The sequence below is a fragment of the Palaemon carinicauda genome, chromosome 1, assembly GCF_036898095.1.
Source record: "Palaemon carinicauda isolate YSFRI2023 chromosome 1, ASM3689809v2, whole genome shotgun sequence".
NCBI lineage: Eukaryota > Metazoa > Arthropoda > Malacostraca > Decapoda > Palaemonidae > Palaemon > Palaemon carinicauda.
The window spans coordinates 242,775,176-242,798,856 of record NC_090725.1 but is presented as its reverse complement, the minus strand read 5'-3'; the positions used below and the strand labels follow the sequence as shown (position 1 = coordinate 242,798,856).

Sequence of the window (23,681 nt, the reverse complement as noted above, 5' to 3'; positions counted from 1 at the left end):
GCAGCCAACTGCACAGATTTCCGTATTGCAGAGTGTTGGATTTCCGACGGAGTAAATCCCTTGTCGTCGTAAACAATATCGGGCCACAGCTTCTTCCAGCTAGCATTTACGGTTGCAGGTTTCATCTCTTGAAGTGCCTTTTGAATATTCTGCAGGCACGTGGCTATGGTGTACTGCCGCCAGTACGCCTTCAAGTTGAAATCTTCATCCTCGTCATCTTGGGCAGCATCCACACACGCAACGAGGTCCGCCAAGGTATTCTTCGTGTAGAGGGCCTTGAACGCCCTGATAACCCCCTGGTCCATTGGTTGAATTAATGACGTGGTGTTGGGTGGCAGGAACTCAACCTGAACGCCCTCACGCGACAGGTCAGTTGCGTGTCCACCAGCGTTATCCATAAGGAGAAGGATCTTGAATGGCAAGCCCTTCTCTAAGAGATATTCATGGACTTGCGGGATGAAACACTGGTGGAACCAGTTGGAGGTCAGCATCTTCGTAATCCATGCTTTTTGATTATGCATCCAGTACACGGGAAGGAGATTCTTATTTTTATTTTTCAAAGCGCGAGGATTTTTCGACTTATAAATAAGCCCCGGCTTTAACAAAAATCCAGCAGCATTGCCACACATCACGAGGGTAACGCGATCCTTGAATGCCTTAAAGCCAGAGGCTTTGGCTTCCTCTTTGAACAGGAAAGTTCGCGACGGCATTCTCTTCCAAAACAAGCCGGTTTCATCCATATTAAAGACTTGTTCCGGCTTGTATCCACCTTCAGCGATAATGTTCTTGAAAGTCTGGTTCACGTAAGTTTCAGCAGCGGCAGTGTCAGCGGAAGCAGACTCCCCATGCAGGGAAACGCTTTTCAGGGCGAAGCGTTTCTGAAACTTCGCGAACCATCCTTTGCTTGCGGAAAAACGTTTCTGAGGCTGGGAATCAGTGGATGTCCCTGGTTGAGGATCATCTGCATCATCATCATCTTCAGCATGGTTGCCGTCGTCGTCTTTAGGTTCCTTTGCAGCAAAATTCTCATATAAGCTCAAAGCCTTTGTTTGGATGGTGTTCGTATCCAACGCTATGTTCTTCTTCCGGCAGTCGGCAATCCACACAGCTAAAGCACCTTCCATGCGTACGATCGTTTTATTACGCGTTGTAACGACTCGCTTCGCTGATCTGCTAAAGGTGATTGCAGCAGTCTTTCTAATGTTCGCCTCGTCCTTCTTGATGTAGCGAACGGTGGATTCGTTGATGCCAAAATGGCGGCCGGCGGCCGCGTAACTTCTACCATCTTTTAACATGTCGAGAAGCGTAACCTTCTCAGCTATCGTCATCATCCTTCGGTGGCGTTTAGGCTCACTACCAGCCTTACTAGAAGCAGAACGCTTGGGAGGCATTGTAACAGAAAGTTCAACAAAAAGTTCAACTTAAAACAGTCGCACACAGCACAGATTAAACTTCACAAACTTAAGAACGTCTACTCAGCAATACGCGGAAAGAGAAAGTGAACGATCCAGCCCCGCGAGAACTTTGATGCTGCGGGTAGAAGATGCGGGCAAAACACCAATCACAGGCTAGATAACAAAACTTGAGTTTTGATTCGTCATCTATCAGCGCTTGAACCAATCACAACCCGTCTTACAGTACTATGGCGCGTTGGTTACTCATAGAAGATGCCCCCGCGCATACTGAACGTACGTAGATTAAGTACAATACCGTAATAATAATAAATAATGATAATAATACTGTACAGTAATAATAATAATAATAATGATTAATAATAATAACAATAATAATTTTATTAACAACAACAACAATAATAATAATAATAACAATAATAATAAAAATTTACGTACGCTATTTTACGCCTCTCTCTCTCTCTCTCTCTCTCTCTCTCTCTCTCTCTCTCTCTCTCTCTCTCTCTCGTACGCTTACAGTATTCGAAATGTGATTTTTGCAACAAAGAATATTATTGGATGCAGTACTGTACTACGTACGTATACATACAAAAGATTCATGGAAAAGAAGCACATCCATTACAGTACACACCATTCTAATATGGTATGACTGCATCTGATTTGCGTTTCATGTTCGATTTAATTTTACTACGTACTGAATTATCGTATGATCACATTCTCTTTTCGTGTTTTATTTCTTTCTGTGCTGAATTATATATCATATGTAATGCAATGAACAATCAGTAAGAGCAGATATTACTAATTACAGTATTAATGGAATTACAGGTAACAAAATATCGTATTTGGTTGTCTTCAGATTTCGCGGTATTTTCGAATTTTCCGGAAAATCCGCGATATGTATATATATATGGGTTATGGGAAAACCCCGCGAAGTGGTGAATCCGCGATTGTCGAACCGCGAAGTAGCGAGGGTTCACTGTATACCGATGGAAAGTGAGCGGGTAATAGAGTGATCTCTTTCCAATAGGCTAACGATTAGTGTTAGTATTTCAATTATCAAAATATCAAGTAACGATACAAAGTATTTTGTGAGTATGTATCGGTTGTTATAAGTATTCCATTGTGTAAATTTGCCTCTATGCTAGTTTCATTTCATCTCTGATAATATATCGATATTTACCCATTGGAAGTACACTAATAGGAAAAATATTTTCTTATAAATATATTTTCTTTTATATTATAAAAGTGAGATACTTTCGCTCACTAAGTTAGAATTTTCTTTCATTTCTTGCAAGAAAAAAAGAAAAAGGTTTTACATATTTCGTAAGTCATTCTTTGTCGAGTTCACGTCACATGTCTGGTGACGTCATATTTCAAGCGGAAGGCGTGTTAGCAAACCAAACGATTTCCTTTTGATCTGTTACTAAGTAATCTTATTATTCATATAATCGAAATATTAATATCAATTGTTTAAGTGGTCTGTATCAGTTGATAAGAGAATAGTACTACTTACTGTAAATTTAAGAAAAGAAGTCTGATGGCGTCATATTTCTGGTGGAAGGAGGGTGGCAAATCAAGTGATTTCCTTTCGATGTGTTGCCAAGTAATATTAGTATTCACATAATCGAAACATCCAGTAATGATACAAATAATTTCTAACAATTTCTAAAGAAATATGAAAATTTAACTGAATTAAAAAATCAAAATACAGAGAGAGAGAGAGAGAGAGAGAGAGAGAGAGAGAGAGAGAGACGTATTCATATAACTAATAATAGGGGCTATTTGTAGGAAATTGTGATATCCTATAACATATTGGAGCTGATGTAATATTCATTATGAAGATATTTTGAATAAGTTAGAAAAATTATATAAACAACACTATGTGGTATTCGCATAATGGTAATAAAGTAGAGTGACCTTGAGATCAGCTGATGCCTACCAAAAGTAAAACTAATGTAATTGATGGTTATTGAAATGCTCCTGAAATTGAATAATAGAATACAAACATGCTTTAATAAACCACAATTAAACATAATAATGTCTAATGAAATATGAAGGCTTAATAATGAATTTAAGTGCTTTATGAAGCTTTAAAAATTAACTATCTGTACACGCACGAGCACACACACATGCAGAGAGAAAGAGAGAACGTATTTTTACGATAACTAATAAATATTTAAGAAAACTATATCCTGCAAAATATTTTGAATAAATTAAGAAATTATATAAACAATACTCATTCTCTCGATACAGTAGCAGGACCTTCCAATCAGCTGATCTCAACCAAAGATAAACATAAAAAAAGTTGGTAATTGTTATATTAAAATGCTTTTGAAATTGGAAAAATGCTTCTGAAATAGAAAAATAGGTTACAAAATGCTTTAATAGAGCATATGATATCTTATAGAACGAGAAAATGATATAATGATATACTGTAGGAAAATTTTGATAAAATAGGCCTTAGATGATTGCCGAATCATGGCGCACCATAATAAGTTTACGGAAACTTCACTTTTTTTAAGTTTGACATACGTCTAAATCAACTTTCAACGCATCTCTCGGTCCCTATCTCGGTCGTAACTCGGCGATTACCTGTACTTACTTCCGACTGAGGACAGGTAAGTTCATAACTCCGTATGAGGAGGGAAAGTTCTAGCGATGAAGAAATGTCCATTCATTTCAGTTTAAAGGCTAGACTCAAGGCTGAGCGACAGCCCTTTAACCGCTGAAAATGAAAGACGCATTTCTTCCTGTAAATACATGAAGAACTCCGCTATTGCTGGAATAGTGGCATAGAGTGGATTGAGACCCCTTCCACAACACCAACCACAGAAGACGTTCCACTTCGCCTGGTAGACTGAAGCTGATGACTTTCGCAGATATCCAGACATCCTCTTCGCAACTTGTTGCAAAAATCCTCTCTGAGATGCTGGATAATTTCCAGTCATGAAGACGTAGCAAAGCTACCGCCTTGTGGTAAATGTTGACATGTGTTTGTCTAAGTAGATTGTGTCGTGGAGGAAGTTCTTTTGGCAGATCTGTTAGGAGCTGCAGAAGGTCCGGGAACCATTCCACGTGATGCCATAGCGGAGCTATGAGAATCATCGAAACAATGACTGATGTTCTGGTCTTGTTGAGTACTCTTCTTATCAGACAGAACGGTGGGAATGTGTAAACGTCAATGTTGTCCCACCATTGTTGGAACGCATCTTGCCAGAGAGCCTTGGGGTCTTGGACTGGGGAGCAGTACAACAGAGCCTGAAGTTCAGGGTCGTTGCGAACAGATCCACAGTCGGCGAACTCCACAAAGTCAGGAGTTTGTTGGCTACTAGAAGATGCAAAGACCATTCGGAACTCACTATCTGCGCCGCTTTGCTCAGATTATTGGCGAGCACATTCCTCTTGCCAGGAATGAGGTGAACTGATAGCGAGACCGAGTGGACTTCCACTCATCTCAATATCTCTACTGCTAGATGGGATAAGGGGAACAAAAAAGTACCTGCTTTCTTTTTTAATTGAGCGACTGCCGTGGTGGTGTCACTCATCACCACCACTGAGTGACCCGCCAAGAACTGGTGGATTTCTTGAAGGGCCAGATGTACAGCCTTCATCTTTAGGAGATTTATGTGAAGGTACTTTTCATACTCTGACCAAAGACCTGAGGCCATGTGGTGCACAACATGGAGCCCCCACCCTTCTTTTGATGCGTCCGAAAACAGCAACAAATTGGGTGGAGGGACGAGAAGATCGACACCCTTCAGCAGATTCTCGTCTACCAGCCACCATCCGAGGTCCGTCCTTTCCTCTGGTCTCATGGGGATCGGAGTGTCCTGGGAATCGATGACCTGATTCCAATTGGACTTCAGGTGCCACTGGAGAGATCAAATTTTGAGGCGGCCGTTGGGAACTAGACAGGCCAAGGATGATAGGTGTCCGAGAAGACATAGCCACTTCTGGGCTGGGAGTTCTTCTCGTCTGAGAAAGGGTCTTGCGACCTTCCGCAGCCTCACTATCCTGTCGTCTGATGGGAAGGCTTTGTGTAGTTTGCTGTCTAATATCATGCCCAGGTATACCAGTCTTTGAGTGGGAAGCCAGGATGACTTCTCAAGGTTTACCATGATTCCCAGATCTTGGCAAAGCCTCAGAAATTTGTCTCGGTGCTGATGAAGGGTTGTCAGTGAGTCTCCTAGGATCAACCAGTTGTCCAAGTAAAGAAGGAGACAGATGCAGACCCTGTGTGCCCAGGATGACAATTGGGTGAACACTCTTGTGAAGACCTGAGGTGTTCTGGAGAGGCCGAAGCACAGCACCTTGAACTGGTATATTTTGTTGTCCATGTTGAATCTTAGATACTTCTTTGAAGATGGATGGACTGGGATCTGAAAGCATGCGTCCTTTAAATCCAGTGTACGCATGAAGTCCTGTGGCCTTATCGCTTGTCTGACCGTGTCTGTCTTCACGCTGAACAAAGTCTGTTTGACAAACTTGTCCAGAGCCGAGAGGTCGATGATTGGTCTCCAACCTCCAGATGCCTTTTTCACAAGAAAGAGTTGACTGAAAAAGCCTGGGGATCCGTCGAGGACCTCATAAAGAGTACCCTTCTCCAACATGATCTGAACTTCGGCCCAAAGGGCCTGCCCCTTTGCTGATCCCATCGCAAAGGAGTTCACAAGCACTGGATTCTTGGTCAGTGGAGGGAGAGAAGAGATGAACAGGACGCGATACCCTGAACAAATCACGGAGACCGTCCAAGGTTCGGCCCTGAGCTGCATCCGCCTGAACCAGCTGCTTTGAAGGTATCCCCCCACTGGTGGACAAGCAAGGGGATTGTTTATCCTAGCGCTTGCAACTTCTGCCGTCACCTCTCTGCCGTTTCCATCCACGGTTGGACTTGGTGCCTTTCCGGGCCTTAACAGAAAAGGGTTTTTTAGACACTACCTTTTCTTTCGCTGCCATCTTATTTGTAGAAGGTTTCGGTTGGCTGGTCTTTGGAGGGGCTGGAAGTCTGTAGGGCCACAATGTCAAGGCCCTATGAAAAAGGGCATCCAGGTTGGACTTCCTCCACCTCTCCGCAGCCTGCTCGACTTCCTTTGGGTTGAAGAGGAAGGACCTGTTGGTGGAATCTCTCGGCCACTGCATCCCTTCACTTCAAGATGGTATTGGCCCACATGTTCACCACCTGGTGGGCCAGAAACTCTATGGTTCGGGTGTCGTAGAGGATGTGACAACCTTTTTCCGTTGGCGATGGAAGGGGAGTTTCCGAAACTGACTCTTCCCTATGAGAGCCTCTCGAATCGGCGGGTGAGGCATTGGTGGGTAGAAGCGACGATGGTTTTACATGGGAGACCTCTCACCTTGGAGCTCTGACCGGAGTCAGCTTGACCCTGGATGATGACGGTTCGTCAGGTACTCCTCTCTTCCTCTTCAGGGGAGAAGCAGTCGTGGTCCATTGTCCTGGGTCACTCGAAATGGAGGAAGTCCCCCAGAGAAACCCCGGGGCCTTCCGCAGGTCGTGAAGGGAACATAGGTACAAAGGCCTGAGTCACGGCCCTGACCAAGGCACTGAATCACACCTCCCTATTCAAGGATGCGTTATCCGATTTCCCCTGAAGGGATAGACGCCAAAAGGTCCTTCCAAGGAGTCTTCATTCTGGATGATGAGGACTTAGACAACGATGACGACAGTTCCTTCCTACGTGCTGGAAGTTTCTGGATCTTAAATCCATGAAACTTGCCCTCTTCCTCCTTCACCACTGGTATGCGTTTGTGGGGAGGGGAATGGGGCAATAGTGAACGGTCGGTGACCAACTTACCTTTCTTTAAAGCAAACAACCAACACATTCGGTAGCTGCAGCTGGCAATCCTCGCTTGGATGAGGATGGACACTCACCTTTGCGGTTGTATGCTGAGTGAGTGATGGCCAGTACGCGTTGGTGAACGTCGAGGAATCTCCTGGTGTGAACACGTTGGCGATCACTGTCGTGAAGCCTAACGCTGGGGAACCGATGACAATTGTCAAGCAGAAGAGCGTTTATGCGTCGAGATGACGACTGAGCTGGTGATTCACGAGCTACAAGCGACTCAAGAGTAGTCAGCGATTTACGAGTTGTCAAACGAGTAGGCAGTTCACGAGCAGTCGGCTAGGCAGACAGTTCATGATGAAAAGGCGATTTACAAGATTCAGATGAGTGGGCGATTCACAAGCTGCAGGTCGATAGCAGACTGACTAGCAGGTGAATGTCGAGTAGGTGCCTGACGAGACGGAGAATGCTGCCGCTAAACTGCTGCTGGAAGCTCCTGCGTAGAAACATGACCCTTGTGAGGAGACACATTCTCTGGAGGAGATTGTGATCGATCACTTGCAGGAGACGAATGAACCGAAGTTTCTTGAAGAGAAACCAAGGACAAAGAAGAAAGCTAGGGTCGGGAACCAGAAGAGGCAGGCTGGGCAGGTTCCTCCGAAGAAGAAGACTACGGAAGTGAAGACGTGAAGAAGCGTCTCTTCACCGACGGAGCAGGAGCACCCTGAAGGTGAAGAGGAGGATGAACACGGCGAGGTCTTTTACCATCAACACGGCGTCGAACAGCAAACGTTGGATCAGCAAGCTGACCATCAGCAGGCTTCCGAAGAGGAGTCTCTATGACTGCCCTTTCATTAGAAAGGGCAACACTCACAGAGGAGACATGTCTCGGACTTTGCTCCACCCCCAAAGGATATTTGTTAGGGAAAGGAGCGCAGACCTCGGCAGCAGCAGCAGATGAAGCAGAAGACGCAGCCACAGGATATGCTGGCAGAGCAGCAGCGCAGGGAAAAGTGCTCAGCAGGAAGTTCTCCAGATGGAATCCGAAGAGGTGTCTCTAGAGGTGGTCTCTCACGAACGAGAGGTGATCAGAAACACCCCAACACCTAGGGAGGAAAATTCTTCCTCGGAAGGGAAAGTAGTCCAACCCCTAGAGGCGGACCTCCGGACAGCACTCTTTGCTTCCCATCAACATGCCTTGTTCAAGTTGAAGGACTGCATCGAGCGCTACCTGAGAAAACATAGCCGGAGCTAGTTCCTCGAGGTTAGCTTGTTGATCAGAGCTGCCACAGGTGCAGAAAAGGAAAGTGATAGTGCAGTGACATCAGATTCCCCATGAATGAAAGGCCCTGCTCTTCTACGTCAACCATCTTAGAGGAACGAAGAACGGCATCACTAACTGAGGAAAAATAAAACAAATTATGTAACAAAAAAGCTCCCTAGGGAGGAGCACCTAGTCCGCAGACGGGAAAGGTGTCCACCGAGAGAACAGACACAAATTAAGGACTGCGCACTCCCTTCCCTGGCCAACATCGACTGGAGAAGGAGAGCGATGTAGTGGTTTGCAAACTGTGGCCAGATATAGCATGCAGATTGCCTAGTGTCTGAATGCAGACCACACTCAAATGTTTCACTACACAAAAATAAAATACGGTGGAATGCCCAGGGATTGGACAAAATGTAAACAATCAAGAATGAACAGGGCATTGGGCAACACCCCTTGATTTAATACGGGGCAAGAGGACCCAGCTACAATCTGTCTCCTAATATTATTCTAGAGTAAACAGTTCTTCAGAACAATGGCATCTTTTTTAGGTAAGATTTCTTTTTCTCTACTGGAGAGTGCCAAAAAAGCATGTAGTATGATCGATGGTTTAATTCAAGGGAAAACCGACATTATACCTGTATATAATATAATAAATAGCTTGAATCTCAGTTTAGATTTTAGAAAGGAAGCAAAGGGCATGAATTATCAATTAGTGGCTGAAAATGGAACAGGTTATGCAGGGGAAAGAAATGCTTATTGTTTACAAGAATAAAAAAAAAATTATCTAAAAAAAATAAAATAAGTACAATGATGAGAAAATACAGGTCTTAAAAACCAGACGGTGAGACATATATATCCCCATGCATAACCTCTTGAATCAATCCTCTAAATATTTAATCTGCATATATAAATATAAATAAAGACCATTTTATAAGGCCTCTCCTCTTGACTGCAGTCACACACACAAAAATAAGGTACAACATATAAAAGTCCTTTTTCAGAATAAAGCCCCATTTGGTTTGTGATGCAGATTTTTCACTAAATATTAACTCGTATCATCTAATCACAATCTTGAAATCTTTACACAATGTCTTCATGAACTATGCACCATCATCTGTGTTAATAGTACAGCTAAGGCCAATTGCCAAGGGAGTTTTGACACTTGGTCAGCTTCTTATCACGGGGTTTACCTTCAGGAGCAGGGTCATGGAGTTCAAGTTTCATCGTTTAGTAGATGTGGACATGAATAAACGTAGTACCCAACACAGATAATTCCTTTTCTTCTTCTCCCGTCATTGCTTGCCCTCGCCTAGCACTCTGTTCAATATTCAGTAAACACCACCAGAAATTGTATAACCGTATGCGGTAATAAGATAGTCAACACTATCAGCGAGATCAAACTTAGCACCTTCAAATTCCTCTACAGTGCCCTGTCATTAGCAGGATTCTCAGTCTTTTTTATTTAATTTAAGCTCTGATACTTTGTGTAATAACTGGATTGAAATTAAAAAGGCATCAAAAGCAGGGGAGTGTTTTAATCGCTCTCGCCGACTATCTTTAATAGGTTCTTCAAATTTCTTTATTTCAGATAATCTATCCAAGTAAACCTGTTTTTGACAATCTTCACCATCTTATAAGAAATTTTAACATATGATCCCTGCTGAGTGCAGGTCGTTGCTACTCTGTAAAAACAAAGAAAGGGGTAATTACACCATGATGAATATGGACAAAGAGCACAAAAAAATTGAAAATATAAACAATATAAAATATCTAAGCAATAAAAGAAATAAAAAAAAATAAACAACTACACTATAATTTGTATTTTTCCTAGTTATAACTCTTTTTACAATGGCAGTGTAAAAAAATCAACAAAACAAGAATTACAATTAATCAATTCAGCTGGGAAAATTAACTACTCGAGAGAACCACTCAACCCTCCGGCGGGAAGGGGGTTCCCCGTAGAGATGAAGCTGAAAAGTAAAATTACAAGTTATAATTTTACTTCATTAATGAAGAAAACCAATCGGAAGTGCAAACCAATCCACGGACGGGAAAGGTGTTACCCTCACAGAGTATTCTGCCGGCCGCCCACGAGTGAGCGGCGATGCCCCTCAGAAAGAGCAGGACTGAAGTTAAGCTGCGAAAGGGCTGCACTCCCTTCCCCCAGCAGATTCCTTCTAAGAACGCATAAAGGGGAAGGCGACGGTAACGAGATGACCGATGTCCAAAGGAGAAAGGTCGGAAGGAAAGGTTCTCTGTCCTTGAGAACCAGCCGTACTACGCTGTCACACACAGCACATACACTATAAAGAAAGCTTACAACATGTATATTAAAACATTAAGAATGTTTTCATATGTATAAATCTAGAAGAAAAGCATAAGTTAAAAAGACGAAGCTTAATGGCAGTCCAAAATAGGCGAGGAGGAAGATTGGTAATAACAGCTCTCCCTCTGAGCCAAAAGCAAAGTGAAGCACAGTCACAGGTGTGCAGGTGAGAGGGGTAGCTAGCTACTCCCCCTACCCCTTGCTAACTAGCTGGACGAGTTGTTAACCCTCAGCTTCGCCGAAAGTTGGTTTGTAATCCAGTTACGGAACAAGCTTAGTTTAATACAAACTTGTACAAATTCATTCAACTCATGCTTCTTGTTTTTATAAAAAAAAAAACTTTCAGAAACAAAAAGCTACCAATTACACACACAAAAGACACTGAGAATCCAGTACTATAATCTTTTTAAAAAAATGAACAATCAGCAAAATGTTACTTACCATCCTCATAAACAATACAAATTCTCTGCCCCTCACTGTTCCATGCCATTCCACGAACTACTGATTTATTTCTGTTGTTTATCATCTCTTCATACCATGAACCCTAAAAGAAACTCACATTTACAATACTGTACAATTTAATCAAACTGTTTGAAGCTTGCTACCAGTAGAGATCGTTTAACTGAAATTAATTAATTTAAATGGATATGGAATATAAAAGTTATATCTTCTAAAGCACAGAGCAAAAAACAAAAAATATTATTTAAATGAAACTACCAGCGATTCATGTGTTATTCATTCATAGAAGGATAAGCTAATACTAAAATAAAAATAAAAAATAAAAATTTCACCGTATTGTAGTAAAATTAAAATTTTTTAATAATTTTTATTTTTCCTAAATATAAAAAACTGAAACTCTTTACATAACCAGCCACCAAAGCTTTGCGAGGTGTAACTACCCTCCGTTATTTAGCGAAGGTAGACCAACCACCCCGCTCACACAAGCAAGTAAACAATTGTTACTTTGCAATCGCGGCAGGACTTCCGGGGGAAGGTGATGGCAGGACCAGTATGTGTACAGTAAAGAGCTTCAGGTTTGTAGGTAGGAAAAATAAAAATAATTCCAAATTTATCATATGTTCCAGCACTAGATACAAACCCTATGCTCTTTACATAGGTGGGTGGAAGTCCAAAAACCATCAGCGTGGAAACTGTCTCGGGGTGACACTCTGTGCTGAACCCGAGCTGTTTAGAAGGCACCCTGACACCTCGTGATCTTTATAAGATGACGGCCTGGGCAATCTGTGCAAGTGTAGAATTTAGTAATGTGACTTGACCAGGTAAGCGTAAAATTAGAGCTAGGCCCTCACTTAGCCTAGACACTGCCTGACTCCTCCTCATTTGGAGAACAGGGATATAACAAATATATCAACATATATTAGGATGCACAAAGGGCATGGTACCCACCTACAGTCAGAGGAGGTCAGCTTGCAGAGTTCCTTAGATACTGAAACCCCAAGAAAGGGGAGGATGAAATAGAAAGTGGCCAGTCACTCACACATTCTCCTAGACTTCTTGCAGGTAACATCTGCCCTAAACGAACAGCTACTTGTCCTACAAGGGAGCTGAGGCGTTACTGGCACCGTTTTGTCCAGCCACCCCAGGCACTAAGGTAAATGTATCCAGGTTCCTGTGGGTTGTGTCTTGCAGGTAGTGGGAGGTGGCCGCTGTTTCCCATTTCAACACGCCTGCATCACAGAGAAATACTTTTGAATGCCATGAGTCTGCTGACACTAATGGTTTCATGAACATGGGGACGACAACTGGAAGATAAGGAACCTGGGTGAATGGCTCTCTCAATTTCCTGTATCATCCTGGAAGATATTGAGTTTTTTGTAATCTTCCTCTGGTTCTCCCCTTGCTCACCAAGAGCCTACTGATTCGATGGCAGGGTCAGGAAGTTCTTTTTAAGTATTTCCTCCTTGCCCTCACAAGGCAGAGTAACAGTTGGTCAGGGTCATCTGTTACAGAACGGCGGACAATCACAGTCTGGAAGAGCCTGATTCCAGGATCCGCTCCAGCCAAATTTTGAGTCTTTGATGCGTCTATGAAGAGCAACAAATCAGGGGGAGGAATGAATGAATGAATGATTTAAAGTTTTCAGGCATCCTGACATCTAAGGTCATTGACGCCGGTAACATTTAATTTATGTATACAAAAGTAAAAAATGAAATAAAATAAAAAATTAAAGAGTATTCAATTAAAATCATAAAAATTGAATGTCATAAAAGTTAAATATTTTTCAGAAGACCTGCTTCTGAAAGAAATCTAAAAATGCCACTTGCATGGTAGGACACATCATTTCCAAGAATCTTGGCAAGGATGAACCTGCCACCCTCACCTCGAGCCTCAAACAAATATCTATTCCGCAAGATGTTATAATTGGGGCATTCGGTCAACAAATGCCTTACTGTTAGAGGTACTAAACAGTTGTCACAATACGGTTGGTGTTGGCCCTTCAGCAGAAACTCATGTGTCAACCGAGTGTGACCAATACGGAGACGACAAAGAGACGTCTCCCATTTTCGGGGCATCATATTATACCTCCAAGGAGATATGTCATTTGTTACTTCCCTCATTTTATTGCCATCTTGACTATCCCATTGCTGTTGCCATTTATTGCAAACCAATTTCTTGATGTCAGGTAAGAAATCATTACAGGGAATGGGATACCTTCTTGGCAGCAACTCGGATGCAGCCTCCTTAGCCAGTGAATCTGTCTTCTCATTCCCGGACACACCTTGCCCTCACAAGGCAGAGTAACAGTTGGTCAGGGTCATCTGTTACAGAACGGCGGACAATCACAGTCTGGAAGGGCCTGATTCCAGGATCCGCTCCAGCCAAATTTTGAGTCTTTGATGCGTCTATGAAGAGCAACAAATCAGGGGGAGGAGAGAGAGAACCTACTCCCTGAGCAAGTTGGTGTCTGACATATACCACTCGGGTCTCTCTTCTGCTCTAAACCTACTGGCACCGAGAAGTTCAGTGGGTCGAGGTGCAAGGCCAAAAGGTGGAACTATCGGAGGAAGAACGGTCGATCCTGGGACAAGCGTGTTTCATGGCCTGGACAAAGTTCAGGAACCAGGGACATCTCTCGAGAACGAGACTGTTCCCGATGGGATCCCAGGAGCCCATTTTCTTGGCTTAGGTGGAGTGGTAGTGCCAAGGAAAGGCAGGGCACGAGAGGATGTCGCCTTGTGTCCTTTCTTGTGCTCTACTTTTCTAAGGAAGTGGGCGCCGTCCCCATGTCTGACTGAGTGATCGGACTGGGAAGGAAAAGCTACCTTCCTTTGCAAGGGAACCAGCTGTCCCTCTCACAAAGTAGACCGAGTGCGAGGAGAGAGTTGGCGACATGAGAGCTGATAAGGGGCGCTCTCAGCTCCCACAGGTAAGGTGTAGTCCACCCTTGTGTGCCTATGTACCTGAGCGTAGTGCACGCTAGCGAAGTAGAACTTGCCTTTACTTTAGACGATGCTTCCCGCATGCGCGATTCTAGATGGGAAGACTCACCCGAGAGAGCACTATGCGTAGCACCTTCGTCAAGCAGACGAGCTCGCCCGGCCACCTCACTAGGTGGTAGGGTTTCCCATGCTGCGCAAGACTCATCCACTATATTCCTGTTAGTGCACTACCTCATGGATCCCTTCACATAGGAATCTGACATAGTTGTATGTAAGGTCAGAGGAGGGTGAGAGAGCATGAAGGGAATGATGTATCCCTATTTGAGAACGGAGACTGACCAAGGTTTGGCCCCGTGAAGTACTGTATCCACCACTGCCATTAAAATAAGGGGTGATCTAGATCCCACATAGACCTCCATCAAGTGGAGGAGTTCACTCACCCACCTAGTTAGTGCTCGGTGAATGGGTCCGCAACACTAGGCAAGACTCCATCGCGAAATTCAGATTTTATCCGTGAAGAAATAATTTCCCCTCCAACTTATCAGAAAATGAGATGGTCTCTGGGCTACCTACCAGCCAACCTCTCAGTAGGGTAGCCAAAACTTCCAAGGGATTGTGACTGTTCCCCCCCCCCAAGGGTTAGCAAGTTCAACTGAGAGGAACAAGGTACCTTGACTCTCAAGGGAAAGGTCAATTCTTGTTGGTTACTTCCTGAGTGGCCAAGAGATTGCCTAGCAAGTAAATATATCGAGTATATTGATGCCGAGACATGCAACCGGTTACAAGCAACTGCTCTGTAGGAGGGGGAAAAATTCTGTCCTCCTACTGTTCTCACTCCAATGGGAATTGGCCGCATAAGTATGCTTACAGGTCAATAATACCAGAGTAACCCATACTCTCTAGAGAAAGATAATATTACAGCAAATCTCCTTAGCAATCGCTGTCGAGAAAGAGACCAGTTGCTAACCACCGATCGCATGCAACTACTTCCAAAAGGAAAAATTGAGACGTATATTCAATCTACTGTATTGTTGGACAGGTAATGTATGCATAAGTCCATCTACTAACAATTAACACAGACCGTCGGGGCGGGACGAACATACGGGTGCAGCCCGAATTATTTGTTGTGTCTGGAACTCAACTGCAGAAAATTGATCAGTTTGAAATCGAGACCTCCTTCTTCATATGACCGAGATCCTTAGAAACAATGAAGACACATGTATTTCTTCGCTACTGATTGGCGAAACTGGCATAAGTTCCGAATGTTCCCTTCCAGGGAACAGCTTCACTCATGCGAAGTAATGGAGTCTTAAGTACAGTATTTTAAATGTAAGACAGCCAATCCTCAAGTTAAGAAAGAATTGCCTGGAATGAAAGCAGAGTCTACTTGAAGGGAAACTTCCTATGTCTGGTTACAGGAAGGTAAAAGGGTAATGCATGACCTGACTTCCCGTAAGAAATATAACCATCGAAACTAGTGATTTATCAGAACAGAGTTCTAATTATAAGATGGTACTTAGTCCTTGACGGCAGAAAAGATCGTTTGCCCGCATGGGTGGTAAGTGTTAAAAAACAAGCATCAGCATGCTTGCAGGAATAATGTACAGTATGTGCGCCGAATCGCATCATTACTGCCCAAAGAAATTGGTCGCTGACTAGTTGTAGCATTGTTGACAGCTCCTTGAGCATGTGTGCTCCCAAAAAAAGTAAACGCAGCTAGCGCAGAGATCAAACTTACGTCAGTATTAAATGGAGGACAAGCGTCCTCGTAAATGGATACTTGCTCAATATCGTTTGTAAACATAAGCAGAAGCTGACACTATTCCCTTGGGATTAGAGGCTTCCAAAAAATAACCTTGAAAGGGTATGTATCCCTAGCCCGTTATGTGAGGGCTCCAAAGAGCTCTCCATTCCGTAGGGAAAATAAGCCTGAGAAAGTAACCCCGAAGAATTTCGTTTCCCGAAACTAGGCGTCTAACAAGCCTCGTTGTGCCCCGGGGGACAATGATGGGATGCGGCAGCCACAAGCATTTAGCAATAAACCACATTTGTCTTGGCAAATGCACATGTCCAACCAAAGAAGTTGGTTTCAGCCATTTATGAGGTGTTAGCAAAGGCCTGTAGTTGTGTAAACCTCCTTAGGGAAGGGAGTTTCCCATGAAGAAGTGTGGTCTCACATGTAAGGATTTGTTAGCTAGAACGCCAAGAACACAAACACTAGGTAGGTTTGTCCATGCTTTCTAGTAAACGCCAGAAAACGCCGGCAAGAGCCAGCAAATGTCGGTATGCGCCAGTGAGACCCCACGAATGCCAGCGAGTGCTGGCGATATTAGCTAACGTTGGAGAGCGCTAGCACAGTAGCTGGGTGTCACCGAACGTTGGATAGCGCCAGCAAAGTGGCCGGGTGTTAACAAACGCTGGCGAGCCCTGGTAAGAGTTAGTACATGCTGCTGGACGTTAGCGAACGCTGGTGAGCCAGGGCCAGCATCAGTGAGCGCTGGCGAGTGTTAGAAAACACTGCTGGGCGTTAGCAACCACCAGCCAGCATTAACAAGCGCTGGCGAATGCTGGCAAGGAGAGAATTAACTCTTACCTGTAAGGCAAACTTACAATGAATACTAAGGCAAGCAACCTGGGTTGCTTGCAGGCCTTCATCAGTCAGAAGAGCTCAGTGGGTGGGTGGGTGCAAAACATTGCTCATGGCTTCTCTGCGAAACTAAGGTCTTTTGCGAAGTACTCATGCTCATCTTAACCCCTACAGGGAGTTGATGAGTAGCTCTATGCCATACCCTCGGGAGGGAACGAAATAAAAGGCTATGCTGGACTTGAAGAAAAGCCGTTTCTCCCTTGTAAGAGGTTAAAACTATGAGGCACAGGTCCCGAAGGGCTTGGCCTCGCAAAGCTCTATGAGCTTTGTTGTGCCCTAAGAGGCATGATGTAGGAAATAACCCCAAAAGAGTTATAGCCTATAGGTAGTTTCTTCCTCGTAAGAGGTTGAAACTATGAGGAGCACAGGTCCTGAATGTCTTGGCCTCACAAAGCTCCATGAGATATGTTGTGCTCCAATAGGCACACTGTAGGATATAACCCCAGGGAGTTATTGCCTGCAAGTAGTCTCTCCCTCGTAAGTGGTGGAAACCATGAGGTACAGGTCCCGAAGGACCTGGCCTCACAAAAATCTTAAGAGCTTTGTTGTGCTGAAAGGCACAATGTCGACAATAACCCCCAGGAATTAAAGCCTACAAGACTCGTCGATGGGAGAGGTGGCAGTCCCAAGTGTTCGGCAGTCATTACCATCTGCGGCAAACACCCCAAAAGGTAAGTTACACATGATTTTCTTTTGTACCCTGACGGTATGGCAGGGATGAGCAGGAACTGCAAGCTGTGACCTAACTCCTTCATCACCAAGCTCTTTAGAATAAGAGCATGGCATGGATAAATCCAAACTCATGCCGGAGGAATCTCCTACCACTCAGGTGAAGACAGACTCTCGAGGGCATAAAAGGTGTCTAACCCCTGTTGCTGCTGTCGTAAATTCTCCTCGCAAGCGGGCAGACCATCGGACAGTGGCTGGTGAAGGGTAAAACTCTCCTTCGAAAGGGAAAGTAGCTCAACATCTGGTGGAGGATGGCTTTCCCTTTGTAAGGGATGGCTGTCCAACACCTAGAGGTTGACCTCCGGGCAGCGCTCTCGGCTTCCCATTAACAAGCTAAGCTCAAGTTGAAGGTTGGCATCAAGTCCTGCCTGTGAAACGTAGCTGAAGCTAGTTTCTGGGTTCACCCCGAAGGGATAACCCCAACTGGAAACTTGAAGGGATTCAGTCTACCACTGCTTTTGTTCTTACGCCAAAGTTGCAGAAACAAAGGTGAGCAGAAGCAGAGAGTGCTGCAGAAAATGTAACACACAGAACCATTCCTTAGTATGGAGACCCAAAAGCCCCAAGGAAGTGGCAACGGAAGAGACTTCCCTCAGAGGAGGGTGCCATTGCTCCGTTAAGGGAAGCAACGGAGTTCACAAAAAAGAGAAGTCCAGAGTCACCATCTGAAAGAAAAAAGGAATTTTCACACTTTTAGGACAATTGCTTGTAATCGTAAACCAGTTAAAAGGTTTTGATGGGAGAGCAAGACTATGTCTTTACTCTACCAAGCCGAAATAAAAAGTGACGATTGTTTACTAGAATTAGTCTGAGCGGGGTGGTTGGTCTACCCCCACTACCTAGCACAGGGTAATTACACTTGCAAAAGCTGTAACAGCTGGTTTTAGTTCTCACCAAAACAATATCCATATGTAAAGAGGATAAGGTTTGTATATAATGCCAGAACAAACTGGTTTGTTGCAAAAAAGATGTACAGTACAGTAAAATAATGGAGCAAGAAAACAGCGTTCTCACTAACTCTTCAATAGGCAGCCATTTTGATTCATTTTTTCATTTGTTCTAGCAATTTATATTTGCTCAGTCTACTTTGCACTTACATGGTACAGTACAGTGCTCACTTTCAATTTAAAACATGTCAAAATTTGTAAAGCCTAGGTTTAGTGGAGAATACAGTGAGAGTAAGTTATCAAAAGGATCCTGATTATGCATTCTGTGTAAAGGGCTCATAGTCTACTTATCAGAAAGTGTGCAATACGATGAGAATCTTGGGTCATTGCTACCAAGTCCTGTTGCCACTGGGGTCACAACAACAGTGATAACCAATGATCCTTCAATTTCCCCAGCTTGACCAAACGTAAATGATCTGGGGCTTCTAGTAACTGGAGAGGGTCCAACTATTGAGGCCATAAGCAGAAGAGCCAAACCTCAAAGTACAAAATACAATAAATTCAAAACTAGGACTTTAAATTTCCTTGTAGGTAGTAGGTTGGCCAGGGCACCAGCCACCCGTTGAGATACTACCGCTAGAGAGTTATGGGGTCTTTTGACTGGCCAGACAGTACTACATTGGATCCTTCTCTCTGGTTACGGTTCATTTTCCCTTTGCCTACATACACACTGAATAGTCTGGCATATTCTTTACATATTCTCCTCTATCCTCATACACCTGACAACACAGATTACCAAACAATTCTTCATCACCCAAGGGGTTGTCGCACTGTAATTGTTCAGTGCCACTTTCCTCTTGGTAAGGGTAGAAGAGACTCTTTAGCTATGGTAAGCAGCTCTTCTAGGAGAAGGACACTCCAAAATCAAACCACTGTTCTCTAGTCTTGGGTAGTGCCATAGCCTCTGTACCATGGCCTTTCACTGTCTTGGGTTAGAGTTCTCTTGCTTGAGGGTACACTCGAGCACACTCTCCTATCTTATTTCTCTTCCTTTTGTTTTGTTAAAGTTTTTATAGTTTATATAGGAGATATTTATTGTTGTTACTCTTCTTAGAATATTTTATTTTCCTTTTTTCCTTTCCTCACTGAGCTATTTTCCCTGTTGGAGCCCCAGGGCTTATAGCATACTGCTTTTCCAACTAGGGTTGTAGCTTAGTAAGTAATAATAATAATAATAATAATAATAATAATAATAATAATTATGTCAATTGCGATGTAATGACTTTAGATGATTAACAAAAGCACTCATTTTGTTATCGGTCAAGCTCGACACAAACACCATGGGAAGCAAAATAGATGCATTATCTTTGTAATTACAGTGATACCTCTACATACGATCATAATTCGTTCCAGAAACTGCTTCGTATCTTAAAACGATCGTATGTTGGAGCAAATATTCCCATAAGAATACTTGGTAATTTATTTAAATCGTTCCTCAGCCAAAAACCCATAATAAATCCTTAATAAATGGCTACACATAATTACACATTACATTAATACAATATAATAAATACATACAAACCAAAAAAAAAGAATAATAATAATGAAATAATAAATAAAAAAGGGGTTTTAATGTAACACTTTACCTTGGCGACAGGCCAGCGCAGGTGTAGGGACTGCTAGGCAGGAGGAGACGGAAGATCAGCGAGGAGGTAGGGACGGTGACTTTGTACGATAACATGTACGATAACTTACACTAACTTACACTACTACGTGAACTTTAACTTAACTTAGCTTATTTTTTTTTTCATCTTTATAATTTTATATTTTTTTTTTTTATTTTTTCCTTTCTTATTTTTAATTTTCATCACTTTCACTCGATTCTGTCTTCCTTTTCTTTGCTTCACTTTCTTTCTTTTCATCATGATCACTAGACCATTTTAAAGATTTTTTAAAAGAAACTATCAAGTGAAAGTTGCTTGGTACGGCTTTTGAGGATTTTTCTAAAATGCGTTAAGCAAACATCATCGAACTGCGCAACAACATGGCAAACCTGAAGTTTCTGTGGGTGATGCTTGTCGAAGAAATCAACCACGTGTTGATGATATGCCATCATCTGTTTTATTTCCGCCGTACCTAAGATTTGGCCTACCTCCTCGATCTCCTCCGACTCCTCAACTGCGCTTGGAACTCATCATGCTGCATGGCTTGCAGCTCCTTGAGTTCCTCGGTGGTGAGCTATTCATGATGCTCATCGATGAGTTCGGTGATGTTATCTTCATCCACCTCCAGACCCATGGACTTGCCAAGGGAAACAATCTCTTCGACGTCTTCCTCGGCGGCAACCACAGGTTCATTCTCGCGGCCAAAACCTTCGAAATCTCTGGGAGCAACAGCATCAGGCCAAAGCTTCTTCCAAGCAGAATTCAGGGTCCGACGGGTTACTCCCTCCCAAGCCTGATCAATGATCTTTAGGCAGTGCACGATGTTGAAGTGGCTCCTCCAAAATTCACGCAAAGTTAAGTTGGTGCTTTGCGTGACATTAAAGCACTGCTTAAATAAGTGCTTGGTGTACAGCTTCTTAAAATTAGAGATGACTTGCTGGTCCATGGGCTGGAAGATAGGGGTGGTATTCGGTGGAAGATACAACACCTTAATGAATTTGTATTCGTCGATGATATCATCTTCGAGTCGGGGGGGCGAGCGGGTGCATTGTCCAAACAAAGCAAGCACTTCAAAGGCAAATTCCTCTCCTGAAGATACTTCTTGACAGCAGGGCCGAAAACTACGTTTACCCATTCCACAAAGATAACCCTAGTAACCCAAGCCTTAGAATTAGAACGCCATAGAACATGTAGCAGGTCTTTATTAATTCTATGTGCTTTAAATGCCCTAGGGTTTTCAGAATGGTAAACCAATAACAGCTTTATTTTGCAGTCCCCGCTGGCGTTGGCACAAAGCGCAAGAGTCAACCGATCCTTCATTGGCTTATGTCCAGGCATTTTCTTCTCTTCGGCGGTAATGTATGTTCGACTAGGCATCTTTTTCCAAAACAGACCGGTTTCATCACAGTTGAACACCTGCTGCTCTACGTAACCTTCCTCCGCCACGATGCTTTCGAACTTTTTAACAAAGTCTTAGGCAGCCTTGGTATCCGAACTCGAAGCTTCTCCATGACGAACAACTGAATGAATCCAGGTCTGTTTCCTAAATTTCTCGAACCAACCTCGAGACGCCTTGAATTCCTCCGTCGTAGGATCGGCTGAACTCTCCCCCTCGTCACCCCGAGAGCGCGCCGCCTTCAAGTCACTGTAGATAGCGCTGGCCTTCTCACAAATGATCGTTTCCATGATCGTATCGCCAACAATCTCCTTGTCTTTGATCCATATTAACAAAAGTTGTTCCATCTCTTCAAGGGTAGGGCTACGACGTTTGGAAATAATCGTGATCCCCTTTGAAGGTTTCACTGATTTAATGGCTGCCTTCTGTTTTATGATCGTCGAGATCGTAGACATATTCCGGCCATATTGTTTAGCCAGATCGCTAACACGTACACCTCGCTCATGCTTTTCTATTATTTCTTGCTTTAATTCTAATGAAAGCATAGACTTCCTCCTTTTCTCACCACTACTACTACTTCCTGAACCGAAACTAAGCTTTTCAGGACCCATGATTAGGGAACACAGAAAACAACACGTGAAAAAAGAAGATAAAAAACACTGTTAAAACTGAGCGAATAGAGGACAACCACACGATGCGCACGAGATGAGAGGACTGATCAAGGTAACGCTCGATTGGCATCCCTCCGATGTGCTGCTGTCTAGCGGCGTCAACAACAAATGACGCTGGACGCTTCCGATAAAATTCCACGCGTACGCGTAATGTTTACTTCGTATGTTGGAGCAACACTTCGGGTGTCGAGACAGAAATTTGGTCGAATTTTACTTCAGATGTTGGAAAATTCGTATGTTAGGACATTCGTATGTAGAGGTTCCACTGTAGTACAATTATCACATGCTTCATCTACCATGGCACTTCCCCCAATTTTGGGAGGTAGCAATGATAAAAAAAAAATGAAAAAGGGGAATTTTCTTCTTATCGTTCTTCCCTGCCTGACGAGGAATTCAACCAAGTCTGGGTAGTACTGCTAGGGTGCTACAGCCCATCCTTCCCCGTTTTCCACCACAAATGAAGCTTTATATGCTGACTTCCCTACTGCTGCTATCTCAGCGATCACCAAGATGACTCGAGATGGTCGCAAGACCTATTGGAGCTGCATCACAATTGCTCGCCATTCAGTCATATCTCTAGCACGCTCCTTTGCCCCTCTCACATCTATCCTCCTGTCACATAGGGCTTACTTCACTCCATCCATCCACCCAAACCTTGACCTTCCTCTTGTACTTTACCCATCAACTCTTGCATTCCTCACCTTCTCCAGCATATGGCCATTTTCTATCCTCTCTACAAGGCCAAACCACCTCATCATCATCATCCTCATCTCCTCCTATGCCTATTGACGCAAAAAGCCTGAGTTAGATTTTGTCAGTCGTCTCTATCTTGAGCTTTTGAATCAATACTTATCCATTCATCATCTCCACCTCAATACTGTACATTCATATCCATTCTAGATGCTAATTCCTTTCTAACACCTGTTCTCACCCTCACTACTTGGTTCTTAACCCTATCCAATCAAGATACACCAGCCATATTCCTCAGGCACTTCATCTCAAACTCATTAAATTTCAGTCACTGTCACTTTTATTCCCCACAACTCCGATCCCTACATCACAGTTAGTACAATCACTTTATCATACAAATGTCTCTTTACATTTATCTCTAACCCTCTATTATTTACCACTCCCCTCACTGCTCCCATCACTTTACATCCATCATTCCCTCTCTGATGTACATCCTTTTTTACTCCAATATTTAAAGCAACAACAGAACCCAAGTACTTAAACTGATCTACTTCCTCAAGTAACTCTCCATTCAACAAGACATTTAATTTAGCAACACCCTCCCTTCTTATGCATATCATAACTTTACTTTTGCCCACATTAACTCGCAACTTCCTTCTCTAACACACCCTTCTAAACTCGTGTCATTAATCAACACAGGTTCTCCTCCAAATCTGCAAAAAATACACTATAATCAGCAAATAACAACTGATTCACCTCCTACGCACTATCACTATCTATCAGTTTCAAT

General features: G+C 43.3%; 1 protein-coding gene across 1 annotated transcript in view; it reads right to left on the bottom strand.

The window, feature by feature from the left end:
- The window catches only part of Oseg4 (intraflagellar transport protein Oseg4), an 821,277-nt gene that overhangs the window by 356,119 nt on the left and 441,477 nt on the right, over positions 1–23,681 (bottom strand). Inside the window, 1 exon segment of the mRNA XM_068388427.1 lies at positions 11,248–11,350. Coding sequence (XP_068244528.1) covers positions 11,248–11,350 — 103 coding nt within the window.